Source organism: Myxine glutinosa, chromosome 4 (assembly GCF_964187855.1).
Source record: "Myxine glutinosa chromosome 4, kmMyxGlut1.1, whole genome shotgun sequence".
Classification (NCBI taxonomy): Eukaryota; Metazoa; Chordata; class Myxini; order Myxiniformes; family Myxinidae; genus Myxine; species Myxine glutinosa.
The window spans coordinates 17,176,384-17,204,041 of NC_136264.1; the positions used below are offsets into that span (position 1 = coordinate 17,176,384).

The 27,658-nt window shown below is 43.7% G+C and overlaps 1 protein-coding gene across 7 annotated transcripts in view; it reads left to right on the plus strand.

Annotated features, from left to right (window-relative positions):
* Nucleotides 1-27,658, plus strand: part of IARS1 (isoleucyl-tRNA synthetase 1) — a 212,201-nt gene that overhangs the window by 107,527 nt on the left and 77,016 nt on the right. For all 7 annotated transcript variants that reach the window (XM_068111971.2, XM_078775506.1, XM_078775509.1 and 4 more), the window contains 7 exons: nucleotides 11,850-11,994; nucleotides 12,351-12,471; nucleotides 20,403-20,494; nucleotides 22,307-22,384; nucleotides 22,979-23,100; nucleotides 24,553-24,655; nucleotides 24,936-25,019. In XM_068111971.2, the coding sequence (XP_067968072.2) occupies nucleotides 11,850-11,994; nucleotides 12,351-12,471; nucleotides 20,403-20,494; nucleotides 22,307-22,384; nucleotides 22,979-23,100; nucleotides 24,553-24,655; nucleotides 24,936-25,019 (745 nt within the window). The remainder of the gene's footprint in view (nucleotides 1-11,849; nucleotides 11,995-12,350; nucleotides 12,472-20,402; nucleotides 20,495-22,306; nucleotides 22,385-22,978; nucleotides 23,101-24,552; nucleotides 24,656-24,935; nucleotides 25,020-27,658) is intronic.

The following is a 27,658-nucleotide window of genomic DNA, read 5'->3' on the forward strand; positions in this document are numbered from 1 at the left end:
TATGGAGACAAAAGATCTGAAGGTGAATATCGGAAAGACGAAGGTGATGGCAAGTGGTAAAGTATGTGATGAGGTGGAAAGAACTGGGAAGTGGCCGTGTGCTGTGCGCAGGAAGAGTGTCGGAGTGAACTCCATTCAATGTACAATGTGCACTGAATGGGTTCATCAAGAATGTAGTGGTCTGAGAGGGTCATTAACCAGTGTGGCAGCTACATTCAAATGTAAGGTGTGCACAGAGGGAGCTAAAGATGGAGGAAATGTTTGAGATGGATCTTGGAGACGGCGTGAAGCTGGAAGGTGTGAAAACATTTTGCTACCTCGGAGACATGCTTAATGGAGAAGGTGGATCACACTCGGCAACCGGTTGCTATCATGAGATGTGCATGGAAGAAGTTTCGGGAACTGAGTGGTGTGCTGATGAGGAGGGGAGTGTCGTTGAAGCTGAAGGGAAAGGTGTATGCTGCATGTGTGAGAAGTGTTATGATTTATGGGAGCGAGACATGGGTAATGAACGTGGAGCAGCAACGAAGGCTGGAAAGGGTGGAAATGCGAATGGTTCGGTGGATGTGTGGAGTATCGTTGAGAGAGAGAGAGAGAGAGGAAGACAAATGATTAATTGTGAAAGATGATGGGAATAGAGCCTGTGATGGATGCTATGAAGAGAAACAGGTTGAGATGGTTTGGTCATGTGTTGAGGAAGGATGAAAGTGACTGTTTGAGAAGAGTGATGGAAATGAATGTAGAATGAAATAGAGGACGGGGAAGACCGAGAAAGACTTGGCTAAAGGTGGTGGAAGAAGAAATGCACTCAAGGAGATTAACAAGGAGAGATGTAGAAAATAGGGCAAAATGGAGAAGATCGTCATGGGGCCCCCGGCAAGGCTAACCCCCGCTCTGGCAGGGAAAATGGCCTTAAAATGCCTGTTGTGGCTTCTGTTAGCCCATGTTGTGACCAAATAAATAACTTATGAAACGATTTTCCAAGCAGGTAAATTGATTATAACCAAGTAAAATGCTTTCCAACCAAGTACCCCACTTGTCGGATTGAAAACAATACTGCTTTTCCAACAGTACCATTTTTATCATTCTACGACACAGACACCCTTCAGAATGAAGCGTGACACAGAAACTCAGCTCTTTTTTGTACTTGGATTCCAGGATGAAAGTAATTGAAAATATTAAGAGAAATTAATAATTTGATCAGTGTTAAAATGCCCATTCCTTTGAAATGAAATGTTGAACCTTTCAAGTGCAGATATTTTCCTGTCCGTTACGAAAGATTGCATGTTGAGGTGCAGCGCGCGCTCGCTCCTGTGAAATGTAAAACAAAGGATCATCTGTTTGGGATTTGTGAGTTTGTACCAGGCATTTTGTTGGTGTTAAGCATACTGATGATCAAAAACCCACTTGGTTTATTGCCATAGCACATTTGAAGTCTCGGCAAAGAGAGAGACTGCTTCTTCGTTGTTGCTGAGCAGCAAACAAAACATGCAGCAAATCTGGGGCAAAGCCAAAAAAAGATCGGTTGTGGATACCTCATGTGTTATTGGAGAGGAATTTTGGTGCCATTGAGCATATTGCACAATGATAAGTGTTAAATTGCATGCTCAGCAGGCACAGCACATTTGGTAATGCATTCAAAGCAGTTTGGAAAGGATTTGAACCCACTGCGACCCTATTACCACTCTCAGCTCCAATCTTGTCATTACTTGCAAGGTTTGTGGGGCTGATGTCTCAAAAGCAGAGGCATTCCCGGTCTTCTGCTGCAGCTCGCCCTCGTGATGCGCCGTTATGCTGTCCTTCAAGCAAAGTGTGTGAGGCCTGTGGGATCTAAAGGATCCAGATGCAATTCATATTGTGGAACATGGGAAGACAAACACATAAGATTGGCTTTTCTGTTTTTTTTTTACGACTTTTCATCAACATGTGAATGCAATCGTCGGGGGGAGAGCAGGAGAGAGAGGGGTGATGAAGGGAGTGGGTGGAGTGGAAGGGGGAGGTTCATTACGTTTGAGTTAAGTATTTTTATTTTTTTTGTATACAAGATCGAGGCTCATGTAAGAGCTGGCACATTAAACACAAAAAACATAAGCGGACACATAAAACATGTAATAAAGGGAGTGGGAGACAAGATGGGGGGAGAGAGAGAGGGAAGCACACAAGTACAACAGTAGAGAACAGGGACACCTGGAGGGAGGAGTGGGATTGAAGAGAGTGTGGGAGTTTGTTTCAGAGGCAGGAGAAAAGAGGAATGAAAGAGTGAAGGTGAGTAGAGAGTCTTGATTTTGGCAGTTTCATCAGTAGAGGATTGCTGGCAGTTATTGTGTGACCTGAAGGAATATTGGGGGACAGAACACAGACAAAGCAGGGGGAGCTCGGCTGGAGAGGAGTTGGAAGAATACAGTAAGACCACCTGCCTGTGGTGAGAGATTGAAAAGCCCTCAGAATCGGCTTCATCACGGGAAATACCAATGATTCTGAAAGCTTTGGATTGAACAGCGTAAAGCCAAGCTAGGTGTGATGCAGGACCACCACCCCAGAGGGGAGTGCACCTCTCCCTCCAAATACAGTCTCCATGAGCTGCACGGCGATATTGACGGGTGCCAGAGGCACCCCGGCAATGCCGTGCTGGAGGATATTTAATTATTTGGCATGGGGCGGTGTACTTTGAATGTATCTGTACTTGTTGGTCCTTTTGTTAGACAGACTGAGAAGACTGAGTATTATTGTACACCGCTCCGTTCCTATGCAATCTCCAGGCGCTGCATAACGTCATTGCCAGGCACCGAAGGGGGCCTGACAATGACTCACGTGGAAAGGGAGTACTCTGTTTTCACTCCGGTTGTTTGTTTGTTTTCTTGTTTATTTGTCCGGGCCCTATCTCAGCCATCCTTTGAGCAAGGAAGCTGAAATTTCGGCACAATAGTCAGCAAGTGCTTTGGTTAGAAATACTGTTAGAAATATGCTGTTAGAAATACAGCACTTGAGAAAGGCCCACTTTATGATCGCTGGCGGCATCTCCTCCCACACCTTTACAATCCAGCCACAGATCGTCGAGAGGTCCACCTTCCTCATTCGCCCGCTCTTTGTGTAACTCTTGTCCCCCTCCAACATCCAATTCGCCCAGCATCGCCGCATACCTTCTTTGAAGGGCTTATTGATGGCCACGTCGAGGGGTTGGAGTGGGGAAGTCATCCTGTCCAGGATGATGACGAGGTCCGTGTTGGAACGCCGGAGTCGCTCTTTGGTTTCTTCTGTCTTGTGACAGCGAAACGCATCCAGGACCAGCATACTCCATCGTCGAGAAAGGCCGCCATCCCGCCTACCCCACACCACTCGTAGCCAGTTCTGGACCAGGGTCAGATCCATCCAACCCTTCTGTTGGGCTCGAATGATGACACCCGCTGGAAATTTTATCTTGGGTAGAGTTTTCCGCTTGAAGCCGGCATACGGTGGAAGCCTGCCCCCGTCAGCAGTGCAAGCGAGCATAACGGTGAAACGGTCTTTTTCGTGGCAGGTGGTCTTGACTGTGACGGTCCGCTCCCCCTTCACTCCGATGCTGGTCCCTTTTGGAATGTCGAAGGTTAGAGGGGTCTGGTCGGCGTTTCCGATCCTGCTGAGCGGGTAGTTGTGCTCCCGGCGAAGCTTGATTATGAACGCCTGGAAGCCTGTCGTTTTGTCGGCCGTATTGTCGGGAAGATGCTGTGCGATGTGTGTGCGGCGACGTACCGACAGATTATGGCGTTCCATAAATCTGTCGGCCCACGATGTGCTGGCCATGAAGTCTTCGATGTCTCCGTCCAAAGCGAAGCTCCTTGCCTACAGCCTGAGAGCAAGTGTAGAGATGGCGTGACCCTCTGCCCTCTTCTCCCGAACCCAGGCGATGACACGCTCCTCCAGCTGAGGCCACTTCGCCGATTTTCCCCTGTTCACCTTCCTCTTCCTCGGCATATTCTCTATGGAGGCCCTTGTTATGAAGACATTTCAGTCCGAGCTGACGTTTACGGTAATCTGCCCTATAATTTTGGATGGCTACGCAATTGCAGTCGTAAAATAAAAGACCGATGTGGCTTTTCAGAGCGGGAAAATCCGTTCTATTCACATTCCGGAAGCCCTGTTGCTTTGAGCGGCAAATCCATAGAAAGCACGTAATGGGACAAAATCCGCTTGCCATCCGGGGCGAACGAGCAGCAATGGCGGCCCTGCATGTCGGCGCAATTGTGCATGACGCAACGGGGAAAACGTGCAACCGAGACTGCTTTTGTAAAATACTTTTTTTCGTCAATGTATTGGAAAATTGACTTGTTTTGAAGCCGGGTTTTTTTCTATCCCCGTGTATAGTACGCACCCCCAACTTTTGACTTTTTCCGATAAAAAATTGCGTCTTATACACCGGTATATACGGTCGTTACTTAATTATTATCGAGTAATTCAGCACGTATTTATTTCCTTTCTCCTCTGGGCATTATCTCAGGCACCTTTTGAGTTTGGACATGACAATGACCAAGTGATTTGGCTGTAAAGGCTATTTTTGATTTATTGATTCATCAATTAATTGATTAATTATTTAATTATTCAATTAATGACTTTTGTTGCAGATTCGGATGAAATGGTGGTGGTTTATGTATTATATTAGCCAATTGATTAATTATTTAATTTTTTATGACTATTATTTATTTATTTTCATTATTAGTCATTTATTTATTTTCTCTCTCATCTGGGCAATATGTCAGGCACCATTTGAGCAAGGGAGCTGATATTTGGACACTAGTGACCAAGTGATGTGGCTATGAAGGATATTTTTGATTTATTGATTAATCAATTGATTGATTAATTAATTTATTGATTAATAAATAATTTTTTTTTATTTATTATTAATGAATTATTTAATTACATTCCTAAAAGTTACATCTTCGGATGAAGCACTGCTGCTTTAGTTATGCTATTAGCCAATTGATTAAGAAAATATTTTATGATAATCTTTTATTGATTTTAATTATGCAATTAATCAATCAATTATTGTACACCTCTCCCTCCCAATACAGTCTCTATGAGCTGCACGTCAGTATTGCCTGGCGCCGGAGGCGCCCCGGCAATGCCGCGCTGTGGGATATTTAATTATTTGGCATGGGGGCGGTGTACTTTGAATGTATCTGTACTTATTATTGTTGTTATTATTGTTATTATTATTAGGGATACAATCCTTCCAGGATAGGATACCTATTCTTTTTCTTCTGTTTATTGGGGTACCAAGACTTGCAGTCCAGTACCCTATTTTTTTTGTTTTGTTTATTATTTGTTATTATTCTTCTGCTGTTTTTTGACGTTTTTTTTTCTTGTAAATTAATTTTCTCTGCAACTGTTGGTCTGATTGACACACATTTTTCTCCAAAGGAGCACCTCCTCCTGTTGATTTTTTAAAATTATAATTGTGATGTCATGGGTCACGTGGTACTGATGCCATCTTGGAAAAAATGAAAAGCATTGCACCTCTATATCTCCGAAACCGCTCCATGGGAAAAATTGAAACTTGGCACATTGTAAAGAACTCCCTTTGGGGAATAAAATATATGTTGACGATGATATCATTGGTGCCTTTATTATGACATAATCCGACAAGTTCAAGGCTGAATCCCATCAGTTTGAAATTTATTGAGCGTGATCTACGCCTATATTGTATTGGAGAATTGAATTGATGACACAGGCCATGTGTTTCAGCAGCTATGTTGGATTGAAAATGCAAATCTTCAAAAATCTTATCCAGAACAGCTTACTACATCGATCCAAAACTCTACACACATGATCTACAAGACTTAGGTGACGTATTTGGCAAATGATGAAGTCAGAGGTCATATCGTCTGGCAGCCATATTTAGTATACAAAAATTTAAAAAGCTTTTCTCTGAAAGCACTGAATAGATCAATGCAAAATTTTAACTATATGTTCAACTATCCATGGGGATACTAGTATTATGTTGGGGAAAAAAAAAATGTCATTGATTACATGGTTTGGCATCCATGTTGGATATATATATATATATTTTTTTTTTTTGTATACTTGTTCGAGGCTCCTGTAAGAGCTAACACATATTACATATAATAAAGGGAGTGAGAGACAAGAGGGGCAGAGAGAGGGAAGCACAACACCAGTGGAGAACAAGGACATTGGGAGATCTGTGGAAGATAGAGGGCTGGGGTGGGGTACATGGGATAAACAGAATTGACACTACAAAGACATTCAGGAAAGAAATTGGTATTGTATTTGGGGTGTATTGAAAGGGGTAGAAAAGATCGAGGTTTTGGATGGGGAAAGATAAGAGATGGTGGTGTACATTTGTTTTGAAGACATGGAGGGAGGAGTGGGATTGAAGTGATTGTGGGAGTTTGTTCCAGAGGTGGGAAAAAAAGAGTAATGAAAGCGTGAAGGTGAGCAGAGAGTCTTGATTTTGGCTGTTTCACCACAAAAGGGTTGCTTACAGATCTTGTGCATCCTGCAGGAATATTTGGGGGACGGAGCACAGACAGTTCTGTGTGCAAGGCTGGAGAGGGGTCGGTAGAAGACAGAAAGACCACCACAGAGACAGAAAGACCACCAGGTGCCTGCGGTGAGAAAGTGAAAGGCCCTCAGAATTAGCTTCATCATGGGAGATACCAATGATTCTAAAAGCTTTGGTTTCTGCAGCGTGAAGCCGAGCTGGGTGTGAGGCAGGAGCACCAGCCCAGAGGGGAGAACAATACTCCATCAAGCTGCAGATGAAAGCTTTGTAAGTGGTGAGGAGCACAGTCGTGCCGAGGAAGGACTTAGCACGACAGAGGATGCCCAGTTGGAAACTGGCTTTGGAGGCCAACTTGGAAATGTGATTTTCCCAGGAAAGATCATGGCAGATCGTGAGACCCAAAAGTTTTAGTGACAGAACTTCTTGGAGAGGATTGTTGAGAAAGTAGATGTTTGCGACAGTAGAAAGTGGAGAAAGTAGATGTAGCATCTGGGTTTTCCAGCTGGTCTATTTGGAGGAGCATTGTGAGAGTGGTAGGGGTGCCATCTTGGAAAAAAACCTGAAAAACTTTGGATCTCCATATCTCTGAAGCTGCTCCATGGAACTTGTTTGACCAGTTTGTGATTGTATTCATGTCTGCAGAGAGTGAATAGGCTGCTGGTTGCTGATCTGAGGGTTGAGATATGGAGCATCAGAGAGTGGAGTCATCAGCAAAAAGAAAGGGAGGATTTTCCAGAGTCAGAGAGATCATTAATGAAGACCAGAAAAAAATGTACAGAGCCCAGAACACTGCCTTGAGGAAAAGAGTTTATAAGAGAATTCCATTCAGAGCCACATATTGATGACTACAGGAGAGGAAGTTCACGAGCCAGGCATGGAGATTTCCATGGATGCCATGGCCATAAGAGGTGAGTTTGAAGAGCAGGGCGGTGTGCTCGACCATATCGAAGGCACAATATATGTCAAGGGAGACTGCTCTCATTTCCTTTCTGGTGTTGAGGACTTCCATCCAGTTGAGACAGCAGAGCAGAATGTCCAGAGTCGAGTGACCTGGGAATCAAATAGTGTGGAAATGATGATGTCATCAGTCACGTGGTTTGGCAGCAATCTCTGGATAGAAAAGACGAACCTTTTAATCATAACCGATCAACACGAAACGTCACACACGTGATCCCCTTCACAATTCTTGGCGAAATATAGTTTCATAATTTCAACTTCATCGGACGTGTTGTCTGGCAAAAAAAATTAAAATTAAAAATTAAATCTGGCAAAATCTAGCAAAAATTTATAAAAATAATAATAATATTTGAATCCGAGTATTTTTTGCATTCCTTTGAATTGAATTTTTGTAATCCAATTCTGAATCCATTTTTTTTGAAGAGGACTTCTTGGGTCACGTGTCCGATCAGAGTGGGGTCGTATCAAAGCGAGATGTCTTGGTACCCGGTCTTCCATGCCAGTGGTTATAAAGTGGCAGTTCTCTTTATTATTGTTGTTGTTCTTCTGGTGCGTTTTTTTCAGTTTTTTCTAGTTTTAAAATTCACACTCTCTGCAACTGTTGGTCCGATTGACACAAAAATTTTACCATAGCGTGCGTCTTCTCATGTCAATTTTTTGATAATTATGATTTTATAGGTTATGTGATAGTTCATTTTCTCTGCAACTGTTGGTCCAATTGACACAAAAATTTTACCATAGTGTGCGTCTTCTTATGTAAATTTTTTGATAATTATGATTTTATAGGTTATGTAATAGGGGTGCTATCTTGGAAAAAACGAAGAACTTTGGATCTTCATATCTCCGAAACTGCTCCATGGAAAAAGTTGAAATGTGGCTTATTTGAGAGGACGATGTATCGGGAATAAGTGTCAACATCGACCTCATCGGTGCCTTCATTATGACGTCATAATTTGACAAGTACAACGCTGTATCGAATCAGTTTGAAATTTATTGAGCGTGTTCTACGAAACAATACAAGAGGAGAATGTAAATCGATGACATAATCGTTCACATCATTTGTCAGCTATTTTTGAAGGCTAAACCTTTATAAATCAATACCTCCAGAACAGCTGGACAGATCGAGTGAAAACTTCACACACTTGTTCCCCAATCCTTGGGAATAACAGGATGTTTACAAATATATAGAATAATAATATTTAAGAATAATATAACATGGTAATAACAAATAATATTTTGATTATGTACTTTAATTGTTCTGTGAGGGTAGATCATGTTTCCAATGCAAAGCTTTATGAGTAGGCCAAATTAAACGACCCCTGCGAGGTAAAGGCAGGATGTCCAAGGATAAAGATAAATGAAGGTAGCTCTTTCACGAGCCTCGATCTTGTATACAAAAAAAAAAGAAGAAAAAAAAAAAAAAAAGGTAAGTCATTAACTATCTTCAAAAGGAGTGTTTTAATTTACCCATACGGCCAGTTTTCATTCATGCACTCCTTTGGAGTTCCTTTAGTATGTATGCAAAGTTTGGGTCCACTCGGTTTCATGGTTTTGGAGTTGATAGTGCACCGCGTTCCCTAAGGGAGCGGCAGGAAGGGTCATTCCTATATTTATATTACTGTAGAACTCGGGTCGGGCTTCAAGAATATCGGGGGAGTTTATTGCTATTCAGTTAGCGAGTTCAGTTAGAGTGTTCAGTTAGTTTATTGTAGAGTTATTGTGTTCAGTTAGTCAGTTTCTTGTTGAACACTCATCAAATGGCTTAAGCATTCGAACAAGCACTCCATCCAAAACCATTGATAAGGAACAGCTGGCTTGGCAAGCACTAGCTAGTTGCTTGGTAACAAAACACACCCTGGGTTTCCTCCTTTTCAGTTTTGTATTAAATGGCAGTAGCAACTGTTTCCAAAGGTAATCATACATGCTTGTGGTTTATAATATTTTATTTCAGGTAGGAGTACCCCCACAAAGCGTCATGAAAGGCTATTTATACACATTAATGCCGTGTTTGTCCAAGGAGGAAACCACTTGAGGAGGAGGAGGATGGAGGAGGATGTCAAAACTATTAAGACACACATTCGTCTTAATAGTTTTGTAATAACATTAATACCATTATCTCTTAGTGTTGTTATTACTTTTGTTATTTGAAGCGGCCTTGGAAAAATGCCATGATAAACTACCTTAACACGGATATACACCTTAACATGGAGTTTGTCCAAGGCAGAAATCCCTGTTGTGGAGGGGGTGGGGGATGTTAAATCGCTACAACCTTCATTGTATGACCCTTAATCCCCCTGTCAAGTTTGGTTGACATTGTTTCAGTAACGACTGAATGTATTGCGGTCAAAAAACAGCCAGACAGACGGACACCAAATTGTGTATTTTTGTGTGATGGAGGAGACAGACAGACAGACAGACTGACTGACTGACTGACTGACACACACTCTCTTTTCCTATTATAGATTTATTATTTTTTACTACTACTACTACCACTACCACCACCACCACCACCACCACCACCACCACCACCACGCCTTTAACGGCCACCCTTAATCCCACTTTCTCACGGGGTCTGCCTCACGAGTTGTTTTTTTTTCTAAACCCCCCTGTATGCCAAGCATCCTCTCGCTGGACCCCCATCTCTCCACCACCTACCTCTCTCACGTTCCTCTCTACCACTGTTACGTGCTCCTCCCCGACCCCCTGTTCACGGTGTACCTCCGAGCCCCGAGAGGAGTCACGGCAGAAAAATGTGTTATTCTGTGTGTCAAAGATCAATGGAGAAGCCACCCCAATTGTTACTCACAAACAAATATTGTATTAAGATCACACAAGAATAACAGTACAACAACAATAGTATTCAAAAGTACAATCAATATATCCGATGATGGTACCATCAGTTTTGTAATATATAACTCACTGTGCTCCAAGTGAGTGAAACAAGAACATTCCCCAATGTCTCTTATTCCCGGCTTCACGACGAAGTTTATTCGCTCCAGCGATCGCCAGAACGAGGTCCAATCGAGACCAGAATCCCGTACGGATGGCACGTACAGTCTCACAGCCGAAGCTGTACAAAGGCGCCCTCAAGGCGACTGGGAAATCCAAAGGCGCCCTACAGGCGACTGAGAGATCACACCCTCGGGTATGGACGAATTAACCTTCAAAAAGCCACGTCACACACACGCCCCAGATCGACGTCTGAATGCGGTGAAATGGTCGAAAAGAGACGAAACTGCGAGCGAATCACAAGTCCTGCGCGGGTCAAAATGACCGACGACCCGTTCTCGAGACGTAACGGCCCGGTGATAATTCTCCTCGGACTCCACCGCCAAAATCCTGACACGCAGGTTGATCGGTCACAGCGAGGACAACTCTGTCGCAGGAATCCCGAAAGTTCGCTAGCGACTCCCTTTCGACAACGTTCGATTCCGAACTCGGAGCAACTCGGCTTTCTTGTCCGACTCACTCGCTCCGCCCCTTTTTCTTTTCCTCGTCCGGTTCCCGATCCGGTTTCCTGTTTCTTTTAACATTAACTTTTTTACCTTTTGAAAACAGCTCATGGACCATAAACCTTTTGAAAACAATAATAGTATATGGAATCAGAAATATTTACAGTGGATGCAAACCACCACAACGGAAGTGACGAATCCGTAACAACCACGTCCTTCTGTAACACCTCCTGACACTTTGGTTTTAAAACTGCTCCTTCTACTCCTGCCAATTCCTTCCATAATTGGATACCTACCTGATAACAGTTTATATCTATCTATAATTCCAGTAATCTCTGTGTGTATGTGTGTGTGTCTGTGTGTGTGTGTGTGTGTGTGTGTGTGTTTGTCTGTGACCGCTGTTTCTCGACAACCACGGGTCCGATCTAATTGAAACTTGCCAGATATATTGCTGGGGACCTGAGGATGTGCCTTTTCAAGGTTTGAAATTAATCGGACAAGTGGTTCCCAAGGTATGGTCACCGTACTCGCAAGCCGTTCGCTTTGGCTTTGCGAATGGACCAAACCATTTCATGTAAATAGAGGGGGGGGGGGGGGGTTCTGTGGTCGTTACTGCCACGTGGTTTCAAAGTTGCCAATGGACCAAACCATTTCATGTAAATAGAGGGGGGGGGGGGGGTTCTGTGGTCGTTACTGCCACGTGGTTTCAAAGTTTTTTTTTGTTGTTGTTGTTTGCACGCATGTTTTTTTGCACGTACGGGCAAGCACGTACGTGCGGGCACGCCCTAGTACTGTTAATTTGTACAAATGTCATTTGTTAAGACTAAGAGGTAAATTTTCAGAATGAGACTTTTTGTGTATTTACAATGGTGTTTCACCCAACCCAACCCACGGTGTCTCACCCAACCTTCTTTCCCCACCATCATCACTTCCTCGCTTTTTAGTCTCTATCTGATCAATTCTCCGGTGGTTCGTGCTGAGAATTTGCGCTTCAGAGAGGAGAGTGTGCGTGACGTGCTGAAGGACGTGTTCCTGCCTTGGTACAATGCGTATCGCTTCTTTGTACAAAACGTCCAGCGCTGGGAGCAGGTGATGCCCTGTTGTACGTGCTTGCATAATGGTTTAGTGGTATTGAGGAACCAGCATGTCAAACTGCCTGAGCTTATGCGACTGGGAACTTGCAGGGACCTGTATGCACTCTTTGTTTTGTTCAATGACTAAGGCTGCCTATCTGTCTAATGAACATCATCATAAAGTCAGGCATTAACAAATCACATTTTTTTTAAAGGAAGGTTTTCTGACTCGCCTCTTTCCCCGACCCCAACTTTTCCCAATCCCTTCTCGTCTGTTTATACATGTTTTGGGACTTTGCTTTTTGGCATATTTCCACATTGAACTGCATTCAACAAAGTGTCTCAACATAGTCTTCGCCTCTGCTTCTGCAGGATGAAGGAACGAGCTTCCTTTACGATGAACGGAAAGAGATCGTGACTGAGAACATAATGGATAAGTGGATCGTGTCCTTCATGCAGTCTCTCATCAAGTACTTTAAGACTGAGATGGCCGGTACGAGTGTGTGTACGCAAATAGTTTATAACATTCTTGCCTTGGTGTAACTTTGGGACAATTGGCGCTGAGGTGAAGTTTGTCACACACTTTTCAATGATCATCATTGTCATCCATCATCATCATCACTCAGGCTTGAGCATTCATCGTGTTCAACCCCTCTTAATTTACAACTTTTTCTCCCCCACACCAGTGCTTTTTATTTATTTATTTTACGACTGGATCCTGTTGTGCCAGGCACAAAGGTAAATCAAGATAGTTCACTGAGGCTTTTCGGAATTAAAGTGTCCATAATTATTTCCAGTTTTGCATCCGCATATTTGTTCTTCTTTCATATGCAGCATATGGCTGTGGGTAGCATCCATTGCTGGGGAAACAGCTGTGTCTTTAATGCTATTCCCCTGTAGGATAGGACAGGAATTTGGAATTTGGCTATGTTGAGGGTGATAGGTCGCCTACTCCTCGCTAAGGACACAGTGGAAACTTTAATGCCTACCAATTAATACTGGCAGATGAGATACTCAGTTTCACATCTAGGAGGGACGGCACACATTGATGCCTCGCCCTGCCTGCAAAACACCAGGGTGATAGTCTATAGCTGGGCCTAGATTCAAACCTGACTAGACTGCTGAGAGGTGAATGTGCGTACATCTAGTCTATCCCGTCAGAATGTATACAGCGGTAAGTCGTTAATTTGATTATACAGTACTCCAGATAAAATTAGCAATTTGAATAGGGAACAATGTAGACCACACTCACAAATTCAGCTAGAATGACACTCGGTAGAGCGCATACCTCCGCCAGGCTGAACAGTTTACGTTTTGTATCTCACTGATGGGTCAGATCTGGATCTGGACCTGAACCAAAATCTAATCGCTTGGTCTCATCACCTAACCAACACGTCCACCAAGTTTTGTCTAGACTCATAACTTTTTCAAATATCATGTTATTTATCGCTTTTTGCCCGATCTCTCAATGGTGGGTGGTTTGTGTGCAGCCACCTGGCTGCTGGTTGCATCATTTTTCTGTGGGCACGTCAGCCGCTGATGCAATGCCTCTCGATAACCAGTTATCTGGTGCTCATTTTGCCGACCTCGGAAGGATGACCGGCTAAGTCAACCCCACTTGGCGTTAATACAACGGGATTCCAACTCAGGACCTTAGGATCCCAAGCCCGCTGCCTTAACCATTAGGCCAACACCAGGTATCTCAATGGTGAAGAATCACTTAAAAATTGAATAATTATTGTATCTTAATCCATATTCAGATCTTCACCAAAATCGAATAGATTCGTCCTTGTCACACATCCAATCTATCCACAACGTTTCGTTCAAGTCTGTCCATAACTTTTTGAGATATCGTGCTATGTATCGGTTTTACCCCATCACTCAATGGTGGAAAATCACTTAGAAATTCTCAGATCCAGATACGGATTCGAATCTTCACCAAAATTTAATAATTTAGTGCGTGTCACATATGCTACCTCTCCGCCAAATTTTGTACGAATCCGTCCATAACTTTTTGAGATATCTTGTTCACGGACAATCAAACAGACAGGGGTCAAAACATAACCTCCATCCACCTTCCATGGAGGAGGTAAATATGCCTTGGGGGTAGGGGGGGGGGGGCACTATTCATTTATTTTGTTCAGAGCTCTTGCTTCTACTGTCCAGTGGAGGAGCAATGAAACACCCAAGTCCATTCACTCTTGCTACTTTACTATCTATCTATAATTCCAGTAATCTCTGTGTGTGTGTTTGTCTGTGTGTATGTCTGTGTGTCTGTGACCGCTGTTTCTCGACAACCACGGGTCCGATATACTTTAAACTTGCCAGGTATATTGCTGGGGACCTGAGGATGTGCCTTTTCAAGGTTTCATATTAATCGGAGAAGTAGTTACCGAGCTATGTCCAAAAAACGATTCAACCAATCAGAGAGCAGCGAGCTATCACGTGTGCCGAACGTGCCGAACAGACTCTGCCTCGGACGGCACATTTGAGAGCGTATTCATTTATTTCACGTTGGCAAACTATGTTGGCGTTAAACTATGTTTTAAAACTAATTAAAACTAATTTGCGATTCATCGTAACTGCGATATGCGACCTTCCGGACAGTCAAATGAGGACGTCACTTCCGGACTTACGGATAGTCATAGTGACGACGTACTGATGCTGAACGTGGCGAGCAGACGCTGTAAGGTACGATCGATTGTAGTACACGTTTATAATAACTCTGCCGATACAGGCCCGATTAACTGCAGCGCCATCCGAGCTGCGGCGTCGGGACGATACATTCATTGTACGGTCACATCACGCACTTACGGGCACGCCCATGGGCCCATGGGCACGCCCATGCATGCATGGGCAAAGACATTTTTTTTTTTTTTTTGGCAAGGAACGGGCACCCACGTACGGGCACGTCCTAGGCGAATGGACCAAACCATTTCATGTAAATAGAGGGGGGGGGGATATAATTTTAGATATATATATAGTACGGGCATGCCCTAGTATGTTAAAATTGGCTAGAGTTAGCTGGGGCTTTCCAGTAACTTGCGGTGGCAGTGAACTTGGAAACACGAAATGGAGCTCCGACTGCTACTACTAATCCGCATGCCCGACTAAGGGATGTAGCGATCCCCATAACTGTCGGTCTTCCGCCTTCTGCTTTCTGCCAACATTCACATGGGCAAACGCCAATTTCGTTGGCACGCTGGCGTAACCAAGATCCTAGGATCCTGGGTTTGAATCCCGGTCGATCGCTAAATTAACACCAGGGGGGTTGACTCAGCCTGTCATCCTTCCGAGGTCGGCAAATTGAGTACCAGCTTGCTGGGATGAATGATCACGGTGTGTACCCCGATTTAGAATAGGTACACCGTATCCCTGCGCATCGTAAGAGGCGACTAAGGGTTGGCGCCAGGAAGGGCATCCGGCCTTAAAAACATTGCCTCAAACAGGGAACCATGATTGTCATGGGGCCCGCAAGGCTAACCCCTGCTCCAGCGGGGAAAATGGCCTTAAAACGATCATTCATTCATTTTCACTGGCGTAACCAAGAGAGTTTTGGGCTTCCTCGAGGATGACGCGAGGTTGGATCGGGTAGGTACCCATGGTAAAGATTTGTGGTAAATTCCAGGGAGATATGAGCCGGTACATGTTCAATTAAGCGGCGGATGGACCCAATCAGGGAATAGCGTCTCCTTGTGATATCGAGTGTGATCGGGCCGAGTCTAGTGATCTCACAAATGGTCCTGTTTGGGACTCAGTCATACCATCAAACCCCAATGATGTGGCATTGACATCACATATGAAAAGCGTGTAGCGTATCTTGGTCCTTTTTCAAAAGTGTCGTCTTACAACCAGAGTAGAACGGAAAGAACGCATTTTCTGTAAATACAGAGCTTTGATTGTAAACTAAGACGGTGCTGTTTCCAGACCGTCTGGTTGCCCCATGACAGAACCAGTCATGCCAATTTGTCAATGCACACCAGGGCTGCAGTATCGAGATGAATGAGTGTTGGAGCCCAGGGAGGTGAATTGGTCCACTGACTACCACTACGCTGGAGATAGGTACTGGTAGGGGGGAGGGACCAATGGCAGCATTCTTTACCCTGGTGTTTTGATCGGTAATGGCTTTTCTACTGACATTGATTTCAAGCTGATCTGTACACCTTAACATTATCCATTCCTACAACTGGTCCAGAACTACAATCCAGAAATGGAACACTACAAATTAAATAAAGAACTATAATGGTACTCGATAGAGAGCATAGCCCCGCCAGGCTGAACAGTTTGTCTTGTATCCCACTGATATGTCGGATTTGGATCTGGACCTAAACCAAAATCGAATCCGCTGGTTCTTGTCACCAAACCAACTCATCCACCAAGTTTTGTCATAACCTGTCCAACTTTTTCAAATATCATGCTGTACGTATATCGTTTTTAGCCTGATCACTCAATGGTGAAGAATCACTAAAAAAAAATTCTCAGATCCAGGTCCGGATCTGGATTCTTCACTAAAATCCAATCATTGCGTCCGTGTTAAATACCCATCCTCTCCACCAAATTCCATCTGAATCCGTCTACAACTTTTTGAGATAACCTATTCACAAATAAACAAACAGACATGGGTGAAAACATAACCTCCATCCACCTTTTGGTGGTGAAGGTAACAAGACTTGTCTACATGCAATAAATGATGCAGTTGGATACTGGAGAGAGATAAAGCTGTAATTGAGGATGCTGATGGATACATAAATAAACCTAGTTTGTTACATTCGGGATTGAGGACCAAACCTGCATGCTTGTTTTACCTTCGTTGACCGAGATTTGCTGAATTGGGTTCTGTACTTGAGTGGAATCTTCCCAGGGATAAGTGAACTTGAGCGACGTCGATCAAATGTACAGTTGAGGTGCAAAAGCAAACGGATGGGAACCGTGTTCTGATGACCGTTATGCTAAGTAGAAATGAAAGCTCCCGACTTGAAAATAAATAAATAAATGCACAGGAGCAATAGTCATAAGGGGAAGCGCTCGGTTAGAAAGGGGGCATAACATTAGCGTTAAAGGTGATGGGATTGGTAGTTTATTTTAAATATGTACACAAATATTACAAACGAACACACACACACACACACACACACACACACACACACACACACACACACACACACACACAGACACACAGACACACACACAGACACACACACAGAGACACACACACAGAGACACACACACAGAGACACAGACACACATACACACACACACACAGACACACACACACACAGACACACACACGCACACACACACACACACACATCGACACATCCACATAGACACATACACATACACATATGCACACACACACACATACACCTTTTCCAAGACCATAACCCCCACAATATTGTTGCGTCGCCGGGCATTAAGATCCCCCATGACGGATAGCCGAAACTAGCTTTGACTCCGAGGCGTATTTCGAAAAATGGCGGGATTATCTTTGGCGTGCGCGGGAAAGGCCCGAAGCCTTATCTGATCGGACGGCCGACAAGGGGGTAACCCTCGACCCACAAAAACGAACAGGGAAAGAAATTGAAAGTCAGCAAATAATGATTTATTGAAAATAATCGTGAAGCAATTAAAATGAATGTGAGGTAAAAACTATTTCCTAATTTGAGACGTCTCCATTCAGACTCGTATATAAACAAGGGGAAAACGAAAGTAAAAATATGTCATTTTTGCCGGCCGGGCACTTAACTCTGTCTCAACGAGGGGCTTGGTGTTTGTTGAACGGGTCCGGTCCGTTGGCACCGAGCGTCGACACGGCCTCAATGGCATCGGTCAAGCGCGCCCACACACCGAGCCGTGCAGCGGGCAGCCAAACATACCCCCCCCCCCCCCGCTCGATCCCAAAGCCGGCTCAAGAGAGAGAGCTAGTCCGCTTCTCCCTCCTCCCCCTCCACGATCGCACAGGAGCCAGGAACAGCCAAGCCATGGACAAAAGACGAAAGCGACCGCCTGATCCGATTTCCAGAGCCAAGGAGAGTCAAAAATGCGACCGCTCACCACAAATTCTTAGACCAAGAGAGAGGGGGGGGGGGGGGGAGGGTGTAGCCTCCTTTGTCCCTCGCTGTTGTCACTCCCCGACCAATCCTGACGTCCCATTACATCATCCCATGGCTCCTTAACATGGTTTCTCCGTTACAAGTCCACAAGGCGGAGTCGAGCCGCCTTTCGGGAATTGTCGGATGACGTCGGCGGTCGTGGGTCAGGGTTTACTTGCCTGCTGGAATGTGCTGGGTACTGTCGGTAATGTCGGTTTAATCGCTGTTGTTGTAACAATGGGGCCGATTGCTTGGCTGGCCGAGTTTTGATGAAATGAAACAGAAGGGAAAAGTCACAGGGGCGATTACACATTGGGGATTATCCTTAAGCCCTACATAATTAGCATAGCTCCACCCGTCGTATGGAGACACAAATACGATCTTGTTCTATACAGATGCCCTACTCAGTACATCGAGGTGGGCTTCTTCTTCGCATCACATGGTTCATGCTAATTTACACAATCCTGACTTCACTGAGGTATTTCATTATCTACCCCCACAAACGAAACAATATTTAAGGGTTTACTGTACACACATGTACTGTTAACACATTCCACTCAACCTGTATCCTTGCTATACGGACCGGACCCGGTGTGTGTTTGCGTGTTTGCGTGTTTGCTTTTTTGTCACGCTACTCCTACAAGTATGTATATCCAGACTTGTTACATAGGATCAGCATCACCCCATTTAATAAAAATCCAGCCTTTTTCTCTTTCAAAATTTTCATTTTCAACTTTGCTAAAACACTCCCCGGGACTCACTGATGAACCTCAGGAAGACTGACGAAGATCCGTTCAGCCATCTCTGATAAAAATGGCCACAGACAGACAGGCTCTTATAACATAGAATATAGATACTAGCAAAGAACCAGTCACTCGTGGACTGGCTAATAACCCCTCGTTGAGTGTGGTTATTAACCCACCCATAAGGAGGTGGTTCCAGCGTTTCTGCAGTAGAAACACCTGCTCCAGGACCATCTGATAAAGGGGAGTGGTGGGACGTCCTGCCCTCTCCATGCATACATTCTGACTCCGATGTGGGTACTATATGTAGTCTGGAACGGAGCCTAGGTGCTGCCGAAGCAGTTTCTTGGCAAGCTTGTCATTTAATCATGTATAATACACCCTTTAATACCAAACGTTGACGCTGTTATTACGATATGATTTTTATTGTTATTACAATAATAATATTTTTAAGAAACGTAGGCTAATTAGTTACAGCTTGTTAGCGGTTATCACATTTGGTTTCTGAAATAGTATGTGCTTCTCATCGAGTCATGTATTATTCACCACTGTAAAGGGTTTCACAGCGCTCGTAAATGACGTCATAACAGCATGACGGACGGAGAAATGCAGATACTTTAATAAAGAGAATATGACTGGAGAGGCTTTTGATATAGTTTTCTGAACCAAAGAACCGATACTAATCGATGGACTGGAGGAGATGCGGTATTATAGTAGGAATCGACTGGAGATTTGTAACCGCTACAGGTGGGTAATCGACTCCGCAGAATTCGGGGTTTGAGCTGCGATTCCGATAAAGGAAATCGATTAACTCATCGGGCATTCTATTCTTCTGTCCAAGCCTGATAGAAAACTTTATTTAGTCCAAGCTTTGTCCTGCTCATGCCTCCGCCCCCGAAGGTGGCCGAAGCATTATGTTTTCGGGTTGTCCGTCCGTACATTTATCCTTACGGGCTAAACCTAGTTTTTCTCAGCAACCACATGTCCGATTGAGACGAAACTTTCAGGGTAGGAGTGACACCCATGCAGCATGCTTTTTATCATAATTGTGACGTCATAGGTCACGTTACATCGGACGGTGAACGAAGGCATCTACCCTTTGTGGGTCTATGCAGAGGTATATTGGCGACTGGCATTGCACTAGTTACCTTCGCAAAAGCGGAAGGTTATGTTTTGATCGCTGTGTATTTATTTGTATGTCTGTGTGTGTGTGTGTATGTTATTCGCATAACTCAAAAAGTATTCAACCGAATTGCATGAAATTTGGTGGGATGATTGGTTATTATACGGGACACATTTGATTAGATTTTGGGAGCAATCGGGTCAAAGGTCAAGGTCAAGGTCACGAAAAGGTCAAAATCGTATTTTTACCAAGTACAGAACAGTAGCTGCGGCGAAGGTATGCGCTCTACCGAGTGCCCGTTCTAGTTAATAAATGGAATAGTTCCGAGGCCTGCAATATGCGAGGATTAATTTTTTTGGACAAAATCTCTCTAGTCTGTGGTGAATATTTGTAAAGTCGGTGATGCCATTTGTTGTTTTATACCACATTATTTTGGCTGAATGTACTTTGTGTATTCTTTTCCCAGGGTACCGCTTGTACACTATTGTCCCTCGACTCGTCAAGTTTGTGGACCTGCTTACCAACTGGTACGTTCGTACCAACCGAGGGCGCCTGAAGGTGAGACTGTCTTATTGTCGTATTGTCGTTTTCTTTTCAAAATACCCCTTAGGCTTCAGTTTTTACAATGTGCTGCTTTTGTACACCGCTTCTTTCCTATTCCATCTCCAGACGCTGCATGACGTCATCACCGGGCACCGAAGGGGGCCCGGCGATGACGCGCGCTGAAAGGAGTTCACTCGGAGTGGAGTTCACGCGTGCTTTCACTCCGGTTTCTTGTTTTTCTTGCTTGCTTGCTTGCTTGCTTGTTTGTTTGTTTGTCTGGGCGATATCTCAGCCATCCTTTGAGCTAGGAAGCTGACATTTTGGCACAGTAGTGAGCAATTGCTTTGGCAAAAACATTCTTTTTTTGTTTTTTGATTTATCAATTAATTGATCAATTACTCAATTATTATCGATTTATTAAGTGCTTATTTATTTTCTTTCTCATTTGGGCAATATCTCCAGCACCTTTTGAGCCAGGAAGCTGATATTCGGACACGACAGTGACCAAGTGTTGTGGTTATAAAGGATATTTATGATTTATTGATTAATCAATTAATCGATTTATTAATTATTTGTTGATTCATCAATTAATTATTTATTTTTTGATTAATGACATTTAATTTTCAAAAAGTTACAGCTTCGGATGAAACACTGGTGGTTGAGGTATGCTTTTAGCCAATTGATTGAGAAATTATTTTATAATTATCATTTATTGATTTTATTTATGCAATTAATCAATCATTTATTGTCCGCCTCCCTCCCAATACCGTCCCTATGTGCCGCGCTGGGGGATCTTATTTATATATTTGTCATTGGAGCGGTGTACTTTGAATGTATCTGTACTTGTTTCTTTTTTTGCTTCATTGTCTAAGATCGCTGACTTGTACAAAGAGTTTTGTACAAGTGCATTCAGGGCAACATTAGAAGATGTAATTAAGAAAGACAGATAAACGATTTTATGAGATTTTATAATGAAGAACTAGTCTTGCTGGTGATGTCTGGTTTGTTGGCGAACAGGTAGAACGTATTAAATGAACAAAATGTACATCGAGGTATGCTTACCATGATTAGCCATGAGCCATGATTTGAGGACCTCACCACTCTGAAATTACCTTTTGTCTGGAGTTTTGTTTGCTCGGCATCTGGACACTGTTGTGCTGATTTTAGCCGCAGTGTAGCTGTAGAGGATACTCTGATTTCATGGGATCGTGATTTTCATTTCCACTTTACACTTGGGCTCATAGATCAGTTTGCACTTCGTTTGAAGCTCTTAATAATAACGTCTTGATAAAAACGCGGCCTGCCGAAAGACTGACCTTTAAATATGCCCACCACTTCGTTCTAGCATCCCTTCAAAGGAAACCCTTGAAATACCATTCCTCCTTTTTGTATTAGAATGAAGGTCCTGGTGGTCCTCTCAGAATATCCTTATCCACTTTCCAGAAACTGCAAGACCATGGTTTCATTGTCATTCTTGACAACGCTCTTCTGTTTGTTGGATCAATATTTAGTTTTCTATGCACGTGACATTATGCGTGTATATGATTGGTGGTGTTTGAGCACAGTGATGGACGAATTGTCCTTTTATAAGCAATTGGGTCTCAAAGAGCTGTCACGATGCCAATGCTTTTGTTACTGCATCCGAATGTGGATTGTGTTCCCCACAGCACGGCTGGGTCGTTTGAATAGAACACTCGTCTTGACATTCAAATTCAATTCTCTGCACCGGCTTAACTGACATTGATTATAACCACAAGGTACAGCCATGGTGCCTAATATACATTTGTTTAACACAGGCCTTGGTGCGGGACATTGTGTGTTTTACAGGGACAGACCACTGCATTGGATTGCCGTCACACATTGGAGACTCTCTGTGGTGTTCTATTGTCCTTGTGCCGCCTCATGGTGAGTTAGGCAATCTCTAAGTTACTCCTACTTGCCGCCTTTGTTTGGTCCACATGCTGCTGCGGTCTACAACAAGGGTGACTGTGTCCCCATTTTATTTAATTATCTGATGAGATGCAACGAAACATGCTTTGATCCAAGACGAGATGTGCTTGTGAGTTTGGTTTGTCTCGCGTTTGTTTCATGTTTCACTGCAAAGCTCCATGTGCCAGACATTTGCCATTTAGCTGATTTCCACTTATTTATCTCAAAATTGGCTGTCAAGAAGCATTCAGATCAGAAGATTATTTTGGAAGAAGAGGATGTCGTGGTGGGTGAGGGTTGGAAATAGGGAGTTTGGGTCGGTGCCGAATGGCATCATGTTGCATCACCTATAAAGTAAACCCTCTGCATTCGCGAGTTCCACCTATATGCAAATTGGTAAATGTATATCGATTCTTAATTTGCGACCCATCAACCTCCAGCATCAATTCAGCATCCCTGCCTTTTTCCCATAAATACCTGATGGAACGTGTGGGCTCTTGCTGTTGCATCTGTACCCGCAAAGAGTAAATCTTGCTGTTGCATCTGCACCCGCAACCCCCTCCCTCACAGGCCCCGTTCACACCGTTCATTACAGAGATGATGTTCCAAACACTACGACATTTTCTGGCACCATCATGTCTTCCAGACAAGGATTCCCGCAGCATTCATTACCTGATGCTACCAGAGAGCAGGTATTGTCCAAGGGGCATTGGCGAGAGGAATGTGTTGTGTGAAGGTTTAGTGATGTGGTTTTCTTTGATTTCCATATTGATTGGATCCAGTTTGAATGATTTTGATCCTAGGTGCCCATCTCGATCAGGAGTGCCCATCTCGGCCCACCTTCGGTGTCCAATTTGAAGTGGTGATATTTCCACAATGCACTGTACACTTGGAAAAAAATTGGAACATACTGTAACCATATTTGGCCTTTCTGGACCATACTGTGATGTTTTATGCCTCGGTCGCCAAAGTTGCCCGAGGCATTATGTTTTTGGGTTGTCCGTCTGTCCGTGATACATTGTCGTCACCGTAATAATTTAAGAACAGCTGAAGGGATCTAAGTCGAACTTGGTACAAGTATGTATCATGATGCAACGATGAATTGATTAGATTATGGGGTCAAAGGTCAGAGGTCCTGTTCGGTTCAAATTCTGACTTGGGAATTGGTGATGGGATTTTAACCAAACACTTGGTACAACACGACAATTAAAGGAGAATATTTTGCCAGACTCATGCAAAAACATCAAGAACAAACGCCATCTTTCTTGTTCTGAGCAGTCGTATCACCATCCTCACCCCCGCACTCCTTACCTCCTTCCACACTCCACCTATTCTGGTGCAGACCATACCTACATCCCAGTGACTCCTCTTCAATTTGACATTTGAAGTCCCACTTGTGTGGCTGCTAATTTACCAACGATAAGAAATTGAATGAAGCAATGGCTAGTGGCTAGGGAATACCCTGGTGTTGGGCTGGTGGCTAGGGTGCCGGCTTAGGATCCTAGGATCCTGGGTTCGAATCCCGGTCAATCGCTGAATTAACGCCAGGGGGGTTGACTCAGCCTGTCATCCTTCCGAGGTCGGCTAATTGAGTACCAGTTCACTGGTAATTCCCTGTTTGTCGTTAAAGGCGGCAAAAAGGGTTGGCGTCAGGAAGGGCATCCGGCCGTAAAACATTGCTTCAAAAAAGGGGACCAAAAAAACAACAACAACCACGGTTCCCGAAAAAGGCCAACCCCCGCTTTGCGGGGAAAAATGGCCTCTAAATGTGGTTATTTATAATGGCTGAACATGCCAATCTAAAAACTTCTACTTTACCAATATATAGAGTTTGAAGGACAAATGGTACAAGTGCAATGAAGTCGAGGGATCCCGTACACCCAGGATTGTGTACTCCCGCCTTCACGACGTCAGGGCCACGACACAGAGTGAAAGGAGGCATCCCCGGTAGTTGTTGCCGGGCTGGTTAACACTGACGCTGCATGGCCCAATAAAATAATATTTACGTTTTGGGAATTGTCAAAACGAAAGTAACACAATGTTATTTAACAAACGATATATACAAAACCACAATTTTCATAACTTTCTCCAATTTTTCTGGCTCCGAGCCCCAGTTAATGATCAGCAAATTGCTTGTGTTCCAGAGAGTGTCAGATTGATGAGCAGATAGAACAAGCCGTGGCCAGGATGCAGTCGATCATTGAACTGGGCCGAGTCATTCGCGACCGCAACACCATCCCCATGCGGGTAAAAGTCACTCCGTTGATCGATTTATTGATTGATTTATTGATCGATTTGCTTGTTTTTGACCTGGATATCCATCTGCTGTATTTCAACCTGATAAATGGTTTTCCGTTTACCCTTTTTACACCTAGTGTGGACAAAGTGTGAGTTCGTTATATTTTTATACATTGAGAAGTGCTTTTTGTTCAAGCGATACAATTACATACCCCTTTGCTTGTTTGTAATGATGTGTCCTGGGCCCCCTGTGAACTCATGATGGTGTCATTGCTTGTTTACATTGCAGTACCCACTGAAGGAAGTGGTGGTCATTGTGGAGAGTGACGAAGCACAACGGGATGTCCTCACACTTCAGAAGTACATCCTGGAGGTTCGTGTAAAGATTTGTTCAAGGAAGAGCTGAGAAATCTTTTTTATTATCTATTTATTTATTTGTTTTTAAACAATATCGGTTTTCCCCAGACTATGTTCACCAGCCATTTACTTAAGTATTCTAATGACGTCACAGTCAATGAAGTTAGAGCAGAGGCAAGGGACCCAATTGGTGAGTAGTGTATATGTAAGGGATATCATTCAAGATGAGTGCATGGCTTTATCTTTGGGGGCAGGAATCGCATCCCAATACTTCAAACTGATGCTGAGTTGAACCGTCTTTGTAAAATCGATCATTTTAACACCAAGTCTGGCAAATTATTTAATGCCGATTAGTGACTGTTTTTAGGTCATCTCATCTCGATTCTCGAAGAGATTAACTGATATAATATGGCGTGATGTCTGTCCGTCCAGTCGTCCGTTCGTCAACTTTTTGCTGCTTTTGCTACTCCTCCCTTATCATCCAGCTGATCGTTCTGAAACTTCACACATGAATACAAGGCAGTATCCCACACAATTGCTCAGGCTTGGAATTAGATTTTTAAATTTCGGATCATGGAGCTCCCAGGAGGAAGGGGGGGGGGGGGGGAGGGGAGGGTTACCGCCTGAAACTATTTGTCCCTTATTTATCAACCGATTGCTCTGAAACCCGGATACAGCCCTTCGACTTGATGATCTGCACAATCGCTCGGGCATCAATATTTCGATTTCGGTTCATAGGGGGTCCCAAGGGGGGTTTCCCTTCAAACTTTGGATCTCTACTCGTGCCTTATTTACCAACCAACTGCTCTGAAACGCGATACTCGATGGTCCACAGGATCACTAGGTCTTAGATTTTTAGATTTTGGATCAGGGGGCCACCCAGGTGAACAGGGAGCTCCCAGGGGGGAGTTCCCCCAAATCAGCAGAGGTCTCAACTACAATCGCAAGAGATGACCGTCAGCCCATTCGAGACTATTTAATAATTGGATAGGCCACATATTCACGATTGTCCAACTCCTATACATAAAGAAATTAATTTCACTCAGTCAAAGTAATGACTCAAACAACCTTTTGACCTCATTTTAAAATATAAAAAAATACGATTTTGTTTTCTCTGTGATACTCACTTTTGTTGCACCTGTGACGTCATTCATAACTGGATATCTGCGATCACCAAGGGTAAGCCTGCCTCGCTTTTGGGGTCACGAGGTCAAAGGTCAGAGGTCATGTGAAGTAAAAATTATGTTGCAGCGCCAATTCCCAATTCGTGAACCACTGATAGGATTTTGAACAAACGTGGTATAAGTATATATGATGCAAAGATTAACCGATTGCATTATTGCATCGAGGTCAAAGGTCAAAGGTCAGAGGTCGTGTCAGGTAAAAATGTGATAACTTCACAGCTGAAGGGATTTAAATCAAACTTGGTACAAGCATGTATCATGATGTAAACATGAACTGATTCGATTTTTGGGTGAAGAGGTCAAAGATCAGAGGTCCCGTTAAGTAAAAATTATGTTGCTGTGCCAACTTGTGATCAAGTGATGGGATCTTAATCAAACTTGGTATAAATATATATGATGCCAAGATGAACTTATTCGATTTTGGCATCAAAGGTGAAGATAGAAGTGATGTTTGTGATTTTGGGGAGGTTAGAGGTCATGTCAGGTAAAAATGTGACAGCTTGAGAACAGCTGAATGGATTTAAATCAACGTCGTGATGCCGAAGAGTGTCGTTCTAGTTTAACATAAGACCCTTCAAAGCTCTTCTCTGAAACGGCTGAACAGATGGAGGGGAAACTTTACAGGCATGATCGCCTATTCACGACAAACAAATGGGTCCCCGGCTACGATGTCAGAGGTCATATGGTTTGGCAGCTATGATTCTATGCGAGTGATGTCATTGCCTCACGGGGAAACACTGGTGCCGCTGCGGTGCGAGGAGCAGGAGATGAGCGAGCACGGAAGATCCTGGTTTCAGTCCTTATAGACCCCCTGCACATGCGGCAACATGTTGTGCCAAACTGGGCCATATGTGAAGCAACGTCAAGACGTAAAGAATTGACGCATCTCAAATTTTTATTTTAATGGGCGCTTATGTGAAGTCGAGTTTATCTATGTCGAGGCTTACGTAATCTGAGGCCTGCCTGTATACAAATTTAATGTTGAGGTTTTAGGTCTAAGTTAGAGTAAGCAAAGATTTAATGTGGGTGGAGGCATATCAGTTCATGTCATGTGTCAAATTATGTCTAGTTATTGCTTTATTTGGAGCTTTGTGTTGGTGGGATGTCATCTTGGTTAATAGAAAGAATACACACATGCTGGCTTACATGGGTTCATCATTATCTTAAACCGTTCCGGGCTTGTCATCTCCAACCTTCAAAATCGTCGTTTACCAAACTCAGTGGTGCAATGGTTTGATTTGAGCATCTGCTACGCGTCTAGGAGGTCAGTGGTTCAAACCTCGGCTGAGTCATACCAAAGACTTTTAAAATGGCACGTCATTCTCCCTTGCTTGATGCTCAGCATTTAAAAGGATAAGGGCATGGACAATCCACATCGGTTGGCATTCATAGGGAGGAGGAAATTCCATCTTAGGAAATGGCCCACTGAGTGCGGTGAGAAAAGCGGCGCAATTGTTGTCGTTGCTGGCAC